This window comes from Schistocerca cancellata, chromosome 1 (genome assembly GCF_023864275.1).
Source record: "Schistocerca cancellata isolate TAMUIC-IGC-003103 chromosome 1, iqSchCanc2.1, whole genome shotgun sequence".
NCBI classification, from domain to species: domain Eukaryota; kingdom Metazoa; phylum Arthropoda; class Insecta; order Orthoptera; family Acrididae; genus Schistocerca; species Schistocerca cancellata.
In genome coordinates this window covers 174467709-174483642 of record NC_064626.1, presented here as the reverse complement: position 1 = coordinate 174483642, position 15934 = coordinate 174467709, and the positions used below count along the sequence as shown (strand labels likewise).

Here is a 15934-nt window from a genome sequence, read left to right as displayed (position 1 = left end):
GTGAGGTGGTAATTCCTACCCACTACCTGTTACACATTACAGTAATAGAAATTCTTCTGCAGAATAGGAGGAGCTGTCACGGAGAAAATTTATGTTATCAAATTTTACTTTGCTGTCTATCAGATATTTTATATCACTGGATAAGTGATCAGTAATTTTTGTGCTAAAGACAACCTTAATGTTGTGTAATTAATGTCATTTTTCCTTCTGGTATTTTAATTATGTACATCATTGTTCCTTTTGGACTATAGTGGATAATTTACATCAAACTTTATGAGGGAATAAATATACTGTCAAGTAGTAGTCAGAATGAAAAACTGCTTAAACAGATGTCTACAAGATGATTGTGAATGAGCACCACATATTATTCTTATAGCACTTGTTTGGGCAATGAAGAATTTCTTTCTTAAAGATAAGATACCCGAGAATATTATTCCATGTGATGTTATTGAATGAAAATATGCAATATATGTCAACTTCCTGATTTTCCTCCCCCACAAAGATTTGCATTCTAAGTGCAAATGTTGTTGAGATTAAGTTCTGGAGTAGGAGCAGGGGAGGGTATAAATGGCTGAACATAGTTTCAAAATGTGTTTTTTATATTGGACCCCTAAGAATATTGAAGTTTCCTTAGCATATGCTACCCTTATCATTGATGTAGTACCTCTAGATGTGCAGAACTGAATATGTTGTGTCTTTTTGAAAATGAGGGTGAGACCATTCACAGAAAACTAGTCAGTGATACTTTTAAGAACTTTGTTTACCAATGTTCCCCAATGCCTGATTGTCCTACCAGTCTCAACCTGCAATGCTGCTTGTGTTTAGTGATCCTGGTGTTAATTGATCATCCAGTGATTCCAACATAGGCTTTTCCACATGTACATGGTATGCGGTATATTCCTGACACTGTAAGTGGGTCCCTTTTCTGCTGTGTCTATCTGAGACACACTTTGTTGTTCTTTATCAGTTTATAAATAGTCTTTAAACTGTTTTTGTGCAATATACGGCCAATTCTATCTTCACTGTGGGAATGTATGGCAGAAAGGTCGAACCCAACATTTCTTCTCCGGATGTGTCACTCTGCCAAGTGTTTGATTCCCTGACACTTCTTATGTAACTGGTGGGTACCCGTTACTCCTCAGAATGCATCCTAGGTGTTACACTTTGTGTGTGTGTCTGACGTGCTGCGGTTCAAATATTCATCTTGTGTGTGTTACAAGCATATTAATCATGCCTCTTTTCCGGTTCTGTTGGTGATTTGATTTTTGTGTACCCAGCGAGATGACTAGGACAAGATCAATAGCACCACTCGCAGAAGTAGGCAGAACAAACTAGACCACTGTACCAAGCGACAAAAGACGAAGTTTGCAAGATGCAGGAATCAGACCAATAAGACAATTCTCAACATGCCACTAGACTGTGGTCAACCTCAGTGAATGACCATTACGAAAGAGGAACAGTCTGTCCTTCTAAAAGGAGAGAATTTCACTATCATCCTGAGAATTATACCTGTAGAGGATATCACTGCTAATATAGAAGTGGCCATTCAGATAATTCCTTATGAAAAAGTTGAGGAAACATGCACTGAAATCACCAAGCAAAACTACCAGGTTTCAATCTGAAGAAAGAAGAGTTACAAGCTGTTAGCAACTTAACGTCAATAAGAGTATATTGGTACTGCCTGCCAAATAGGGAAATGTTGCAATGAAGACTGAAGATTATGAGCAGAAGATCTGGGACATACTGAGGAACTTGCACAACACAGAAGCCCTACTATCTTCGCTGTATGTAATACCAAAGATCTATGAGGATAATGTTCCACTAAGACTGACTATAAGTACTCTTGACTCACTGAGGTATAAACACATGAAATACTTGGCCTTTCTGCTTCATCCACAAATGAGAAAGACAGACACATATAAAAAGAACTTGGAACATTTTATTGAGAGGCTAATGAGACTAAAACCTGGACCAAATGACATTCTGGTCAGTTCTGATGTTTCTTTGTTTTTGGAAGTGCTATTCAGTAATTCTCTAGAGTATATCAGTTTCATTTGCGTGCAAGACATCACCAAGCTTTTTCATGCATGTCTTACCATGAACTATTTCATGTAATTACTTTGAACAGCTAGAAGGCATCACTAAGGTAGTCCTCTTAGTCCAGTGGCAGCACACTTTCTTCAAGTAACATTTCAAAGCACAGAAACTGGACTTAGCACCTTGTAAACCTAAGGTGTGGTACAGATAGGTCAACAATTCCTTTGCTGGGTGGAGCCATGATAAGAAACAGCTCGATAACTTCCTTAGACGTCTGGACTGTCTCCATGCCACCATAAAATTTATTACAGAGATAGAAAAAGACCAACAGTTACCTTCTCTAGATGGACTGGTTACAAGGGATGGTGAAACTCTGGGATTCAGCATGTGTCAAAAACCAACACACAAGGATTGGAAAAGGGCACAGGTCATCCCCGTTTTCAAGAAGGGACGTCGAACAGATGTGCAGAACTATAGACCTATATCTCTAACGTCTATCAGTTGTAGAATTTTGGAACACGTATTATGTTCGAGCATAATGACTTTTCTGGAGACTAGAAATTTACTCTGTAGGAATCAGCATGGGTTTCAAAAAGATCGTGCGAAACCCAGCTCACGCTATTCGTCCACGAAACTCGGAGGGCCATAGACATGGGTTCCCAGGTAGATGCCGTATTTGACTTCCGCATGGCGTTCGATACAGTTCCCCACAGTCGTTTAATGAACAAAGTAAGAGCATATGGACTATCAGACCAATTGTGTGATTGGATTGAAGAGTTCCTAGATAACAGAACGCAGCATGTCATTCTCAATGGAGAGAAGTCTTCCGAAGTAAGAGTGATTTCAGGTGTGCTGCAGGGGAGTGTCGTAGGACCGTTGCTATTCACAATATACATAAATGACCTTGTGGATGAAATCGGAAGTTCACTGAGGCTTTTTGCGGATGATGATGTGGTATATCGAGAGGTTGTAACAATGGAAAATTGTACTGAAATGCAGGAGGATCTGCAGCGAATTGATGCATGGTGCAGGGAATGGCAATTGAATCTCATTGTAGACAAGTGTAATGTGCTGCGAATACATAGAAAGAAAGATCCCTTATCATTTAGCTACAATATAGCAGGTCAGCAACTGGAAGCAGTTAATTCCATAAATTATCTGGGAGTACGCATTAGGAGTGATTTAAAATGGAATGATCGTATAAAGTTGATCGTTGGTAAAGCAGATGCCAGATTGAGATTCATTGGAAGAATCCTAAGGAAATGCAATCCGAAAACAAAGGAAGTAGGTTACAGTACGCTTGTTCGCCCACTGCTTGAATACTGCTCAGCAGTGTGGGATCCGTACCAGATGGGGTTGATAGAGGAGATAGAGAAGAACCAACAGAGAGCATTGCGCTTAGTTACAGGATCATTTAGTAATCGCGAAAGCGTTACGGAAATGATAGATAAACTCCAGTGGAAGACTCTGCAGGAGAGACGCTCAGTAGCTCGGTACGGGCTTTTGTTGAAGTTTCGAGAACATACCTTCACCGAGGAGTCAAGCGATATATTGCTCCCTCCTACGTATATCTCGCGATGAGACCATGAGATTAAATCAGAGAGATTAGAGCCCATACAGAGGCATACCAACAATCCTTCTTTCCACGAACAATACGAGACTGGAATAGAAGGGAGAACCGATAGAGGTACTGAAGGTACCCTCCGCCACACACTGTCAGATGGCTTGCTGAGTATGGATGTAGATGTAGATGTAGATACCTGCACAAACCGTCCAATCACCACCCAAGTCAGAAAGGAGGTACGATTAATATGCTCGTAATGTGTGCAAGATAAATGTGTGAGCTGCAGCACCTCAGATGCAAGATGCAACACCTAGAAAGTGTTCTGAGGAACAATCGGTACTCCACTAGTTACATAATCAGTATCACAGACTCAAAAACTCAGCAGAGTAGCACATCAGAAAAAGAAATGCCAGATACAATCTCTCTGCCATACATTCATAGAGTAACAGACAGAATCAGCTGTATATGGTGTAAACATGGCGCAAAGGCTATTTATAAACGGACAAAGAAGAACAAAGAGTGTCTCAGATCAGCAAAGCAGAAAAGGAATACAATTGCAATGTTGGGAATATATCACATACCATGTATATGTGGAAAAGTATTTTCTGGAATAAGTGGATAATGAATCAACACCAGGATCACTGAACATGAACGGCACTGCAGGTTGGAGCAAGTGGATAAACTGGCTGCAGTGCAGCATGCACTGTGCAAGAATGACCACGTAATGTATTTCACTAACACGGAAGTTCTTGCTATAGAGAAGAGCTACAAGACCCACTTGTTCAGGCAAGCTATTGAAATCCACAAAAATGATAACAAATTAAACATGAAAGAGGAAAGTCTCAAGCTGAATGGTTCCTGGATTCCCGTACTGCAGCAAAAAACTGTTGCAAGTAGCAACAATAGTGGTAGTGACCATGGAAAAGCCTTTTGACTTTGGCATGCCAGGTATATATAATCTGCGGCTGTAAACTCAACTCAAGTTTGCCAGCAACAATGACAGAAGCTTTGACAATGCTAGTCCCTTGTGCTGGTGAAAAGTCAATAAGAAATTTTCAAACTTACATTGGCCAAAATGTCTTGGACAGAAGTCAATAGGAAATTTGTCATTCGAAGAGCTGTTTAACACAATGCTGAAGAGCCTGTGAATCGGCTCCATTTTTTGCACATACAGCCTTTCTCAACCCCCCCCCCCCTCTCTCTCTCTCTCTTCCCACCCACTTTTTACACTTATTGGTACTACAGTACTACAATGTTACCTTGCATCTGTCAAGATGAATCTGTTCACTTTCAGTGACTTTTGTGTGATCTACTGGCATTCTGTCCACCATTTCATTTTCCTTTCTGTGTATGAGAAGGTTGTCCTCTTTATTAATAAGGCTTCTGATGTTTTGATGGAAGATACAAAATACATTTTGTTTAATATCTACTTCTATATCCACATTTATACTCCGCAAGCCACCCAACGGTGTGTGGCAGAGGTCACCTTACGTGCCACTGTCATTACCTCCCTTTCCTGTTCCATTTGCGTATGGTTCGTGGGAAGAACGACTGCCGGAAAGCCTCCGTGTGTGCTCGAATCTCTCTAATTTTACATTCATGATCACATCAGGAGGTATAAGTAGGGGGAAGCAATATATTCGATACCTCATCCAGAAACGCACCCTCTCGAAACCTGGACAGCTAGCTACACCGCGATGAGAGTGCCTCTCTTGCAGAGTCTGCCACTTGAGTTTGCTAAAAATCTCTGTAATGCTATCATGCTTACCAAATAACCATGTGACGAAACGCGCCGCTCTTCTTTGGATCTTCTCCATCCCCTCTGTCAACCCGACCAGGTACGGATCCCACACTGACGAGCTGTACTCGAGTATATTTCGAATGAGTGTTTTGTAAGCCACCTCCTTTGTTGATGGATTACATTTTCTAAGGACTCTCCCAATGAATCTCAACCTGGCACCCGCCTTACCAACAATTAATTTTATATGATCATTGCACTTCAAATCTTTCTGTACGCATACTCCCAGATATTTTACAGAAGTAACTGCTACCAGTGTTTGTTCCGCTATCATATAATCATACAATAAAGGATCCTTCTATCTTTGTATTCGCAATACATTACATTTGTCTATGTTAAGGGTCAGTTGCCACTCCCTGCACCTTGTGCCAGATCTTCCTGCATTTCGCCAAAGAACCTGAGACAGAAGCAAACAGGAAATTTGTCAAAAAGTGACCATGAAAGCCTTAACAGTTTTGCAGTTCTTTGAATGCAATGTCACAGCAGTGAACCAAAAAACACAGAAGCTTGTACTATTGGCACTTTACAGGCCACCAGCTGGAAGTATCTGAAGCTTCATAAAGCAGCTAGAGACAATTTTCATCAGATTATACGGACTTAATGTGAGGAAAATTGTTGATTATTTGTGTGATCAAGGGAGTTGTTGATGTCCAGCTTTGGATTATTTGCCTCAGTAGAGTCCCTAACAAGGATTGAAGGTCACAGTGCAACAGCCATTGGCTAGTTGTTTTGAGATCCACAATGGTCAGATGTTAAGAGTGAAAGATGATGATCAGTTAAGGCACAGATCACAGAAGAAAAATATTGTTTTGCAGAATCATGATTGGTGACTGGATCACTGTGTTTAGAGAGAAATTTATAAAGCAGACAGTGTAGACTGAAAATTTGACTCTTCCTTAAAAATATTCCAGCAGCACTTTGAGTTGTATTTTCCCCCAAAACGAACAATGATAAAATTGATCAGAAGCATGGATAAAGAGATGGATAACCCGTGGGATGAAAGTAGCTTTTGCTGGCTAACCTAACTGACAGGAAGGGTGGTAGTCAAGACTTGAAAGTTTATTACCACCACTATTGAAAAATCCCTCTGTTTGTTATTAAATAGATGAAACTCATGCAATATGATTAAAAAATAAAACACTTCAAGTTTAAATCAAAAACAGTTTGAATCATCAATAAACAAGAATCAATCGAAGGTTGTAACTAATCCTAATGAATCTGAGTCCCCAGAAAATATCTCTAGCATAAATGATGACTCTCTGAAATCATTGACTATGGAATTCACTGATTACCTCTTCACAGGGCAGAAATCGTTGCTCTTGTCAATGGCCAATCTTTCAGATTAATTTTATGTACTTGAACAGACACGGTATGTTACGCGAACAGATATCAGTATCAGAAATACTATCCCCAAGACAATTACAAAATTCATCAGTTTACTAATAAGTAGTCATTCTGTTGAACATATTGGCATTTGTTATATAATAGTAAGTCTTGTACTTACTTGATAGGACTTCCGTTCAGCTATCTTTGTGGTCAGTCAGTAACTTGAAGCATATTATCACCTCCAGAGACTGGTGTAGATGTTAGGTGACATTGGCTATACACCAGAAAAAATTTGCCCTACAGGTCAATCTCTGTAATGGAGTGGTCAGCATAGATGCCTGGCATGTGGAGGGCCCGGGTTCAATTCCCAATACTGCCGAGGGTCTTTCCTTGGTGGAAGGAGTGGTACAAGGTGAATTCAGTCTTATGATGCTAGCTGAGTAGCTATGTGATTGAGAAGTCGCAGTTCCAAAGTCTGGAAAGACGCAGAATGGCTGGAAGAGCGCTGTGCTGACCACATGCCCCTCCATATGGCATCCGCATAACACTGCATATCAATCCGCATGACTCTGCATATCAGGGGATGACATGGTGGCCAATTGACATCCCTTGAGCCTTTAGGGCATGGATGAAGAGCTCGTTTCATCCAATTGGAAATGTAAAATATGACTGGCTGATTGAATATTTTGAGAATTAGGAAACTTGATCAAGGAAATTTGGACAAGGTAATACAAACAAGGCTAAATTTCAGTTGACTACTTTTAGTGTTCACTTGGATGAATGTCTGGGGGTACAAGAGCTACCTCATTACAAAGCCAAAGTTCCCATTGAGGAGGTACAGAAGGTTAAGTATGGAATAGCAGAGTATGAGCAAGTTCTGAGTTAAGCCTGAGGCTCGACCAACACAGGAGTCCCTTTGACTGACTGTCTCGTGTCTAACTCCATGTGCACGGGTGACACATGGTAGATCTCCTCCTTCACACGTGAAGCAAACACTTGAAGTCAGTGATCCCAATGACCATTTCAGCTTTCCAGCTATGTCATGTAGCCTTGGACTGTGCTCATAGATATTGCCAACTGCTTCCACATTGCGCACCAGATGTTATTTATGGCTATGCGTGCTCTATACCTCGAGAGGCAAAGGCAACTGTCTCCCTTTGAGCTCTTCTGGTATGTGTCTCCTTCATTAACAGTGTATTGCTTATTTACCGGAGGCTTCCAGATTTGGTACCAGAGCGCTGCTTGTGTCCATATTGTTTAGCTCTGCGATGTCCCTACCCTCATCAAAGCCCTTTCACTCAATTAAGGCCTCATGCTTATAAGTTTCTTTCAGATCTTGTTGCTGCCTTCACCTTCAGGCATTGCATTGCCATCATATATGAAAATATTTTCTGACTGACTTAAATATGCTGTAGTAACCCTAGTGTGTAAAACCAAAGTTAAGCAAATCATCTGTAATTACAGGTCTATTTTGTTCCTTTCAGTTTTTTCAAAAGTGTTCGATAAAGTGGCCTATGATAGAATGCTAACTTATTTATATAATATGAACAGAGCTTGTTACCCATCTCTCAGTTTGGCATTCCTAAAGAATTCTTCACAGAGGAAGTGACACCTCGCAAATAAGATCCTGGCACAGCTAAATGAGAGACATTACAATAGTTCCTGTTGGATATTTGTTGACCTTTCCAAAGCCTCTGATTGTGCAAATCAGAAAATTCTACTTTTCAAACTAAATTGTTAGGAAATCAGTGGTATCTCTTTTGCGTGGATGGAGTTTTACTTCATAACAGAAAGCATAGAATATCATTGACAGTCTGTGTCAACTGTATGAAACTTACATAAGAGCAGGGTTGGAGACGAGAACACAGATAACACGTGATAAGTTCTGAACTCACTCTCTGATCCTCCAGTAACTATAAAGGTCAGCCCAAAAACTGTGATGTTTGCTGTTGAGACAAACATTTTACTCAAGTGTCAAAACTCAAAAGCTCAGTAGATACAGATCGGGCAATAGTCGAACAGGTGTACAAGTGGTTTGTAGGTAACTGTTGAAGTGTTAACTTCACAAAGGCTAATATTATGTGATTTCAAACAAGCAAAAATGTTCTGCTACTGCCAGAAGTAGATGTTAATTGACATACGCCAAATTTTAATAGTAATAATACTTTTATTTATTTATTTTTGACTTACCCTGTATATGAGCAAGGATACTTTTTAGAACACCTGCCATCTTTCATGCTAGGTGAAGATGCACTGAGATCTCAATGTGGCACCACATATATCACTATTTCCTAATAACCAAACCTTATTAGAAATGTTCTGTGCTTATTTGAATTTTTCTTGGCTATCAGACTTCGCTTACATTTCGCAGGCAGCGGACTCTGAGAACACCGGCGCTTGTCATAATGGAGAAAATCCTCCTTACATAGTTTTCACTTCACTTAATAAATAAAAAATACTTGATACTGTTGTTCAATATACTGTTATTCATGCACACACATGATACATAGAACTCGTAATACTTCATCTTTAAAATGGCACATCTTCATCATCCTTTTTCTTACAAGAGAATGTGTGTGTAAAAAAAAACTATAGAAATAATTGAAAGTTTTTTTTCCTTCCATTTGTCTGTGCCTTACCGAGTATTCATAATTAACGGATTTGCTAATGCTTATGATCTCTCTCTCTCTCTCTCTCTCTCTCTCTCTCTCTCTGTGTGTGTGTGTGTGTGTGTGTGTGTGTGTGTGTGTGTGTGTGTGTGTGTGTAGTCTTTCATCATTTACCTACACAAAATGAAACACACTGTGTAAAATTCTTTGGGCTCCAGTTGGATGACAGACTAAAATGGAGTTGCGTACTTCACTCCTTGCCGTGTTAAGGAATTATCTTGTGGGGCAGTGCACCTAAAGTAAATAAAATGGTTAATTCAGTTGAAGCAAAACATAAGAATTGTGTAAAGTAGATAACTGTACAACTTGCAGAAGTACTTTGAAGGATCTTGGAATTTTCACTATAGTTGACATATTTGTCTCGTGAGAGTCAGTAGATAAGATATTTGTCTTAAGATATTTGAGATAATTCTCATTTATTGTTCAGTCTCGGTTGCACATTTTTAATTACATCACATTTTGATCTCATCTAATATTTTAGAATAATCAGAAAAAAAAGGAATTCTGCATAAGTGTAGAATTTTCCCAAGTATTTGTGTCAGCAGCCTGTCTCAGAACAATATATCAGAGTACTGTTTTTAATAGGTATATGTTGCAGGTAGGGGTAGGGGTGGAGGAGAAGGAAGCAGGGAGGAGGCGGTAGGGTTGTCATGAGTTTAATAAAAGGGGTCTTGTTAAAATTATAGAAGATATAGTTATGTAAAAATTCTCATTAAATTGTTAATATTGTAGAATAATGGGCATGTAAGATGTAAATGACATAAAATAGTAAAATTTAACGAGGAGGTTGAAAGGAGGAAAGAAGGCAAAGGAGGAGTGGAGAGATGGGAAAGTGGTAGGGATTGAAAAGAGAGGGTCTTACACTGAAATTGCAAAGTTCAACTATGTAAAAAAACCTTCTGTTAAAGTATCAGAAGTATAGACCAATGAATGTCTAAAAAATGTAAAAAGGGATAAAATAGTAGGTTATAAAAGTGAAAATAAAGCAGCTAAAACTGAATTAGCATCATAATATATTAAAAATGTGAAACTATGAAAGTATAAAGGCATAAAGTCTTACTCTGAAAGTATTATAAATTGTGTAAAAGTTTTTGTTAATATTAATTAAAAGTATAGGTGTAGAACAATGGATGTGTAATTAGTGAAAGACACAAACATCATAAAATTGCAGAAATGGAATTATGTAGAGAAGCTAGAATTGCACTAAGTGTTACTAAATATTACAAATTAAAGAAATGGAAAATATAAAACCATAAAAAGTATAAAACAATAAATTGTAGTGTAGCAAATGAAGTTATAGGGAATAGGATGTGACAGATATGATTAACAGCATTTGCTCCAATTGATGGTGTTGTACGGCGTGCAGTTTTGCAGTATGTATGGAAGCCACTCTGCACACTGGCCTGCTGCCAGGACAGTGTGTGAACTGATGTGCAGTCACTGACTCTTCTAGGTGAGTGGAGCTATTGATCTTGTGTATGCTGTGATGAGGCAGGCTATTCAAAGAGGCTCAGTAAGTTTCTAAAAAATTGCATTGTTAGTAAAATCAATCTGCTGATTTTATGTGTTGCCAGGCTCTTCAGGTGGTGTAGAAAAGCTCAGTTCCTTCCAACATTGTCAGCAGGTGTCACTTAAATTCATTGTGCAACACTTCCAAATGTGTATCAGTATTTCCACCAGCATGCTTTGATGCTAGAAGGTGCTCATCAAACATTGTGACTTAAGTTGTTACACCTAGTTTCAATTTTATAATTTATTGTTTTATACTTTTTTATGGTTCTATACTTTCACTGTTTTTAAACTTTATAATATTTAATGACACTTCATGAAGCTCTAGCTCCTCTACATAATTCCTTTCCTGTAATTTTACAATCTTTATTTCTTTCACAATTTATACAGCCATTATTCTAGGTCTGTACTTTTAACATTTTAACAAAAATTTTTATACAATTTATAATACTTTCAGAGAAAGACCTTATGGGTTCATATTTTAAAAGTTTCACACTTTTAATATCTGAAGACACTAATTCAGTGTGAGCTACTTCGTTTCCACTTTTATAATCTACTGTTTTATCCCTTTTGACATTTTTATGCATCCACCGGTCAACACTTCTGGTATTTTAACAGATGGTTTTTTACGTAATTGACTTTTTGTGATTTTAGTGTAAGATCTCCTCTTTTTAAACCTGTAGCATCCCTGCCACTACCCTTCCCCCCACCCTCTCTCTGTCTTGCTTACTCCATTTTATAATTTTACTGTTTTATGCCATTTACATTTCACATACCCATTGTTTTACACTATTAATATTTTAACTAGAATTTTTACATAATTATACCTTCTATAATTGTAACAAGACACCTCTTGTTAAACTCATGACATCCTCACCATCCCCTCCATGCTTCCTTCCTCCCACCCCCCACCCAAATCATCCTCACTCCTACCCCCACCCCCACCCCCACTCCCGCTCCCCACCCCACCCCACCCCTCATCCCCTTTCCAACATTTCCTGTTTAAAACAATGACTGCTGTTGTGAAACAGAGTACTCTGATATGTGGTTCCTCATGCAACTACTTAGGTAAATTCTGTACCTATGTAGAATTCCTTTTTTCTACTTATTGTAAGGTATTAGATGGTACATATTTAGTTTTACTTTGTTTTGGACCAGAAGATAATCCTGAGTGATTTAAGCACCGAGTCTAATTAAAAATGTGCTGCTGAGATTGAACAAAGATGAGAATTATGTTATATAGGTCTTGGAATTCTTGTTCAATTACCAACACATTTACTTCTTAATGGTATCTATTGCTGACAATAAAAATCAGTTTCAACTGAACTGTAACACACACAATCACAATACAAGACAAAAATAATTTTTGTGTAGAATTATACTTTCTTACAAACTGTTCAGAGTAGTGTTATGCAGACAGATGCAACAATATTCAACATGGTCTCATCTAACACAGACCAAGAAATTTGGACTCCCAATTGTTTCAAAAGAAAATTAAAGACATACTGTATCAATTTGTTTCTACAAATTATCTGAATATCCAGGTTCAAGGATTGAAAAGTTCTCTTTCTTACATGGAACAGAGCAGTGCTTGTTGTAAAGCAAGCAATACAAGTGATAAGCTACTGGAAACATGACTCAGTGTATACAAAATTCAGTAAACAGACTAAGCTTTTATGATTTGCTTGGCTCTTGTTCATGTGTAGTTACACTTTTTTCACGTCCATGAAGATTTTCTTTCTGGGTTGGATATACGAAACACAATGAATGAATGAATGAATGAAGAAAATAATACTGGGTCTTGTAAACATGTTAAATTTTGTCATCATGTTTCAGGTACTTGGTTTAGTGCTCACTAATTTTCCTTAACCTTTTTTAATGGTTGTTTCTTGATAATTTTTAGCTTCTGTATATTTAAAATATAAATTTAGCAAGAAATGTTGAAGCACAATCAACAGATCTTATAGCATTTCAAGAGAGTTTTTGCTAACAAGTGTTGCTCATAATGCATATTTTTGTATACAGGATTAGCAAACTTTCCCAAATGGCTACAAGTTCTAGTGGTTTGTGCTTGCTATCTTGCGGATGCCCCTGCATTGCAGCTAACAGCCATTGCCACTCTGCTTGAGCTAATGTCGCTGTTGCGATCACAGACTCACAGAGATGAAGTGACAGATCATTTGGACCACCAGGGTGTTGTTTCTGTTGTCATGAAACCTCTTTTGAGGCAATGGGATGTGACATTTCTTGAACATCACACAATTACAGTCCAGGTATGTAACAGTTGTGTGTATTTTTTAACTTATATGAAACAGGAAGCAATGTCAAAAACAATCTGGTAAGAAAATATAAATTTCTTAATCTATGTAAATGTATGTTTGTTCAAAACCTTATGTCTCTGGGAGTTCTTCACCAGTTACTTTGAAATTTTGACGTAGCATTAGATTCAAATACATGGATGTTTTTATAGACCTATTGAAGTGCCATCTGTTGAACATAAATATAAATATGTATACATGGTGATTCTAAATTAATTACCTAAGAGTAACATAAAATTACGCAGGAGATATGCATACTTAAATAATGTATTCTCAGTTCTGAAATTGACAGAACATCAAGTTTCTTTCTACAAATAATACTCGTGGGTTCCTCTTATCACACAGCAGATATTCCATCTGCATGAAATTTCTACCCAGATGCTATAGAGCATGCCAGCACATCTCTGATGTGTTTGTGAAGTCTGTCGATAGTTGGAGGAAATGAAGGGATGTACACCTTGTCTTTAACATATCCCCATGGCAAAAGCCTAATGGTTTCAACTCAGAAGATCTCGAAGGGCAAGCTGCATCCCCACATTGTCAGTTCCAACAAGGAAGAGTGTGAGATAGGTGTACACTGTGACTTCTCAGAGGTAATGTAGAGGGGCCCCAACTTGCTGTAAAGTGAATACACCAGTGTTCTCCAGAAGTTGTAGTATCAGGTAATTCTGCAACTTATCTAGATATGTAATTCCAGTGACAGTCGGCTCATGGAAAAAATTGTTGGTACACTTTGATGAAAGTCAATGAACCAAAGACATTTGATGAGTCTCACGTATGTTCCAAGACCTCAGTCAGTTTCTGTGTACCCCATATCTGCACATTGTAGTGGTTAACATTACCACTAAGTTGGAACATGGAGTCGGTGCTGAACACTGTTTTGTCAAGAAAATAGTCTTCATTTTCCATCCTGTTCATTATCTCCATATAGAACTCATACCATCTCTGCTTGTCACGATCATTCAACACCTGCAACAGTTTCAACTTGTGTAGCTTGCACTGCAGTCACCATTGTAAAATTCTCCATACTGTAGGCTGAGGAACATTCAGTTCCAAGCTCGCCCTCCTTGTGGACTTCCTTGGACTCCATGTGTATTTCCCCCATCGCGGTTTCCACAGTGTGGCCTGCTACCTGTGGGGGACCTTGACATTCCTCTTGATGTGCCACATAACCTGTTTCCACAAACCAATCACACGATGCTTTTGTAGTGTTTTCCTATCCTGAATAATTTTAATTATACACAAGATTATTATCTTATAGTTCAGTAGACTCAGGATATGCATGTTATTACTCCCTAAAAATTTGAATATTCTGCTCGAAGTGGTTTCTGAGATTAGGCAAAAATGAAACAGAAAATGTTAATTTTCAGGAACAGCTTCTAAAGTTTCAGAAGACTATATCTCACTTAATATGCTTAATTTTTTTTATTTTTAGTCACTCAGAAGCACGTTGCACCATACTATATATCATCCACTTGATCTTTTTTCAAGTTTTTTCTTCTTTTCTTCTTTCTGGACTCTTTAGTTGCCAACTGTGCTGCATACTCTGCTTTATCAATGCGAACCTTTGTTGTAGCACTAGCAATGTTGTAGCACTTTCACCCTACCAATGTTGCCATCATTACAAGCAATAACAGCATCACTTAACCCCACTTTAGTGTGTACATTCCAACAAAAACATATTTTTGTAAGCGAGTCCGTATAAGATATTGAACGACTCATTGGGATTTTGAGTCTGAGCATGCAGACACTTCTTCAGTAATTCAGGATTTGCCAGGTCTCTGTAAATAGGTTTTACGCTATCCATGACTGCTGCTAGGATGGAATGTTTATGGCTGTATGAACTGTTTGAGTACTGGGCATTGTGGTAATTGCACCATCAAACAGGTCCAGGAGGGCAAAGGTGGTGCACTGGTTTTTCTTCAGTTGACAGTCTGTGGAAGAAGGTAGCCCATACGGCACTGCTTCATTTTCAACAAATGCTCAGTATTACTTCTAATGGCCATCCCATAACACTGCTGTAGTTCATCAATCATTTTGTCTGTCAGCCTGCCTCTTATGGTTTTACCATCAGAAAGTTTCTTGTCTCTCAAACTTTGTTTCAACTTCCTCAACCTGGTGCCCATCCTATTCTGGACATGACCATCATATTCCAGTTTTGTGATAATCTTCTCACGATAAGGCTGAGCAGCTACTACACTGTTATATGCTTTTGAGTCTCCATCACCTAAGAATTTAGTGTAACACACTCCCCTTTCATTCACAGATCGATTAAAAATTTCAATAACTGCAGAGGCCTCCATACCACCACTTGTTCCTTCATAATTTCTGTCACAGATATGCCCTTCTTCATTCCCTGATTTACACTTATAACAGATTTCCAGATTTTAACCAAACATTGTTATCTTTCCTGTATCCACACTGGTCACCATAGCAACATAATTCTTAGAACTGTAACCATGCTTCTGTCAAGTGCCATCAAAAGCTACTGGTATGTCAGTCATACCATCATTTATTTCAACAGCTTTGTTTGCAGCACGCTTCATTGACTCACATGCAACAGGTTCCACAGCAGCTCCAATAAATTCTGCATACTTGTTGATTTTACAAGGTGGACATGGCATATTCATCACGGCACACATTGTTTCTGTTGCAGTTGCCAATAGCTCTCAATCCATAAAACCACATAACATTTACGTCAAAATAATTATCT

General features: G+C 38.4%; 1 protein-coding gene across 1 annotated transcript in view; it reads left to right on the top strand.

The window, feature by feature from the left end:
• The window catches only part of LOC126160489 (protein dopey-1 homolog), a 328138-nt gene that overhangs the window by 71497 nt on the left and 240707 nt on the right, over nt 1–15934 (top strand). Inside the window, exon 11 of the mRNA XM_049916952.1 lies at nt 12929–13176. Within this exon, the coding sequence (XP_049772909.1) occupies nt 12929–13176 (248 nt within the window). The remainder of the gene's footprint in view (nt 1–12928; nt 13177–15934) is intronic.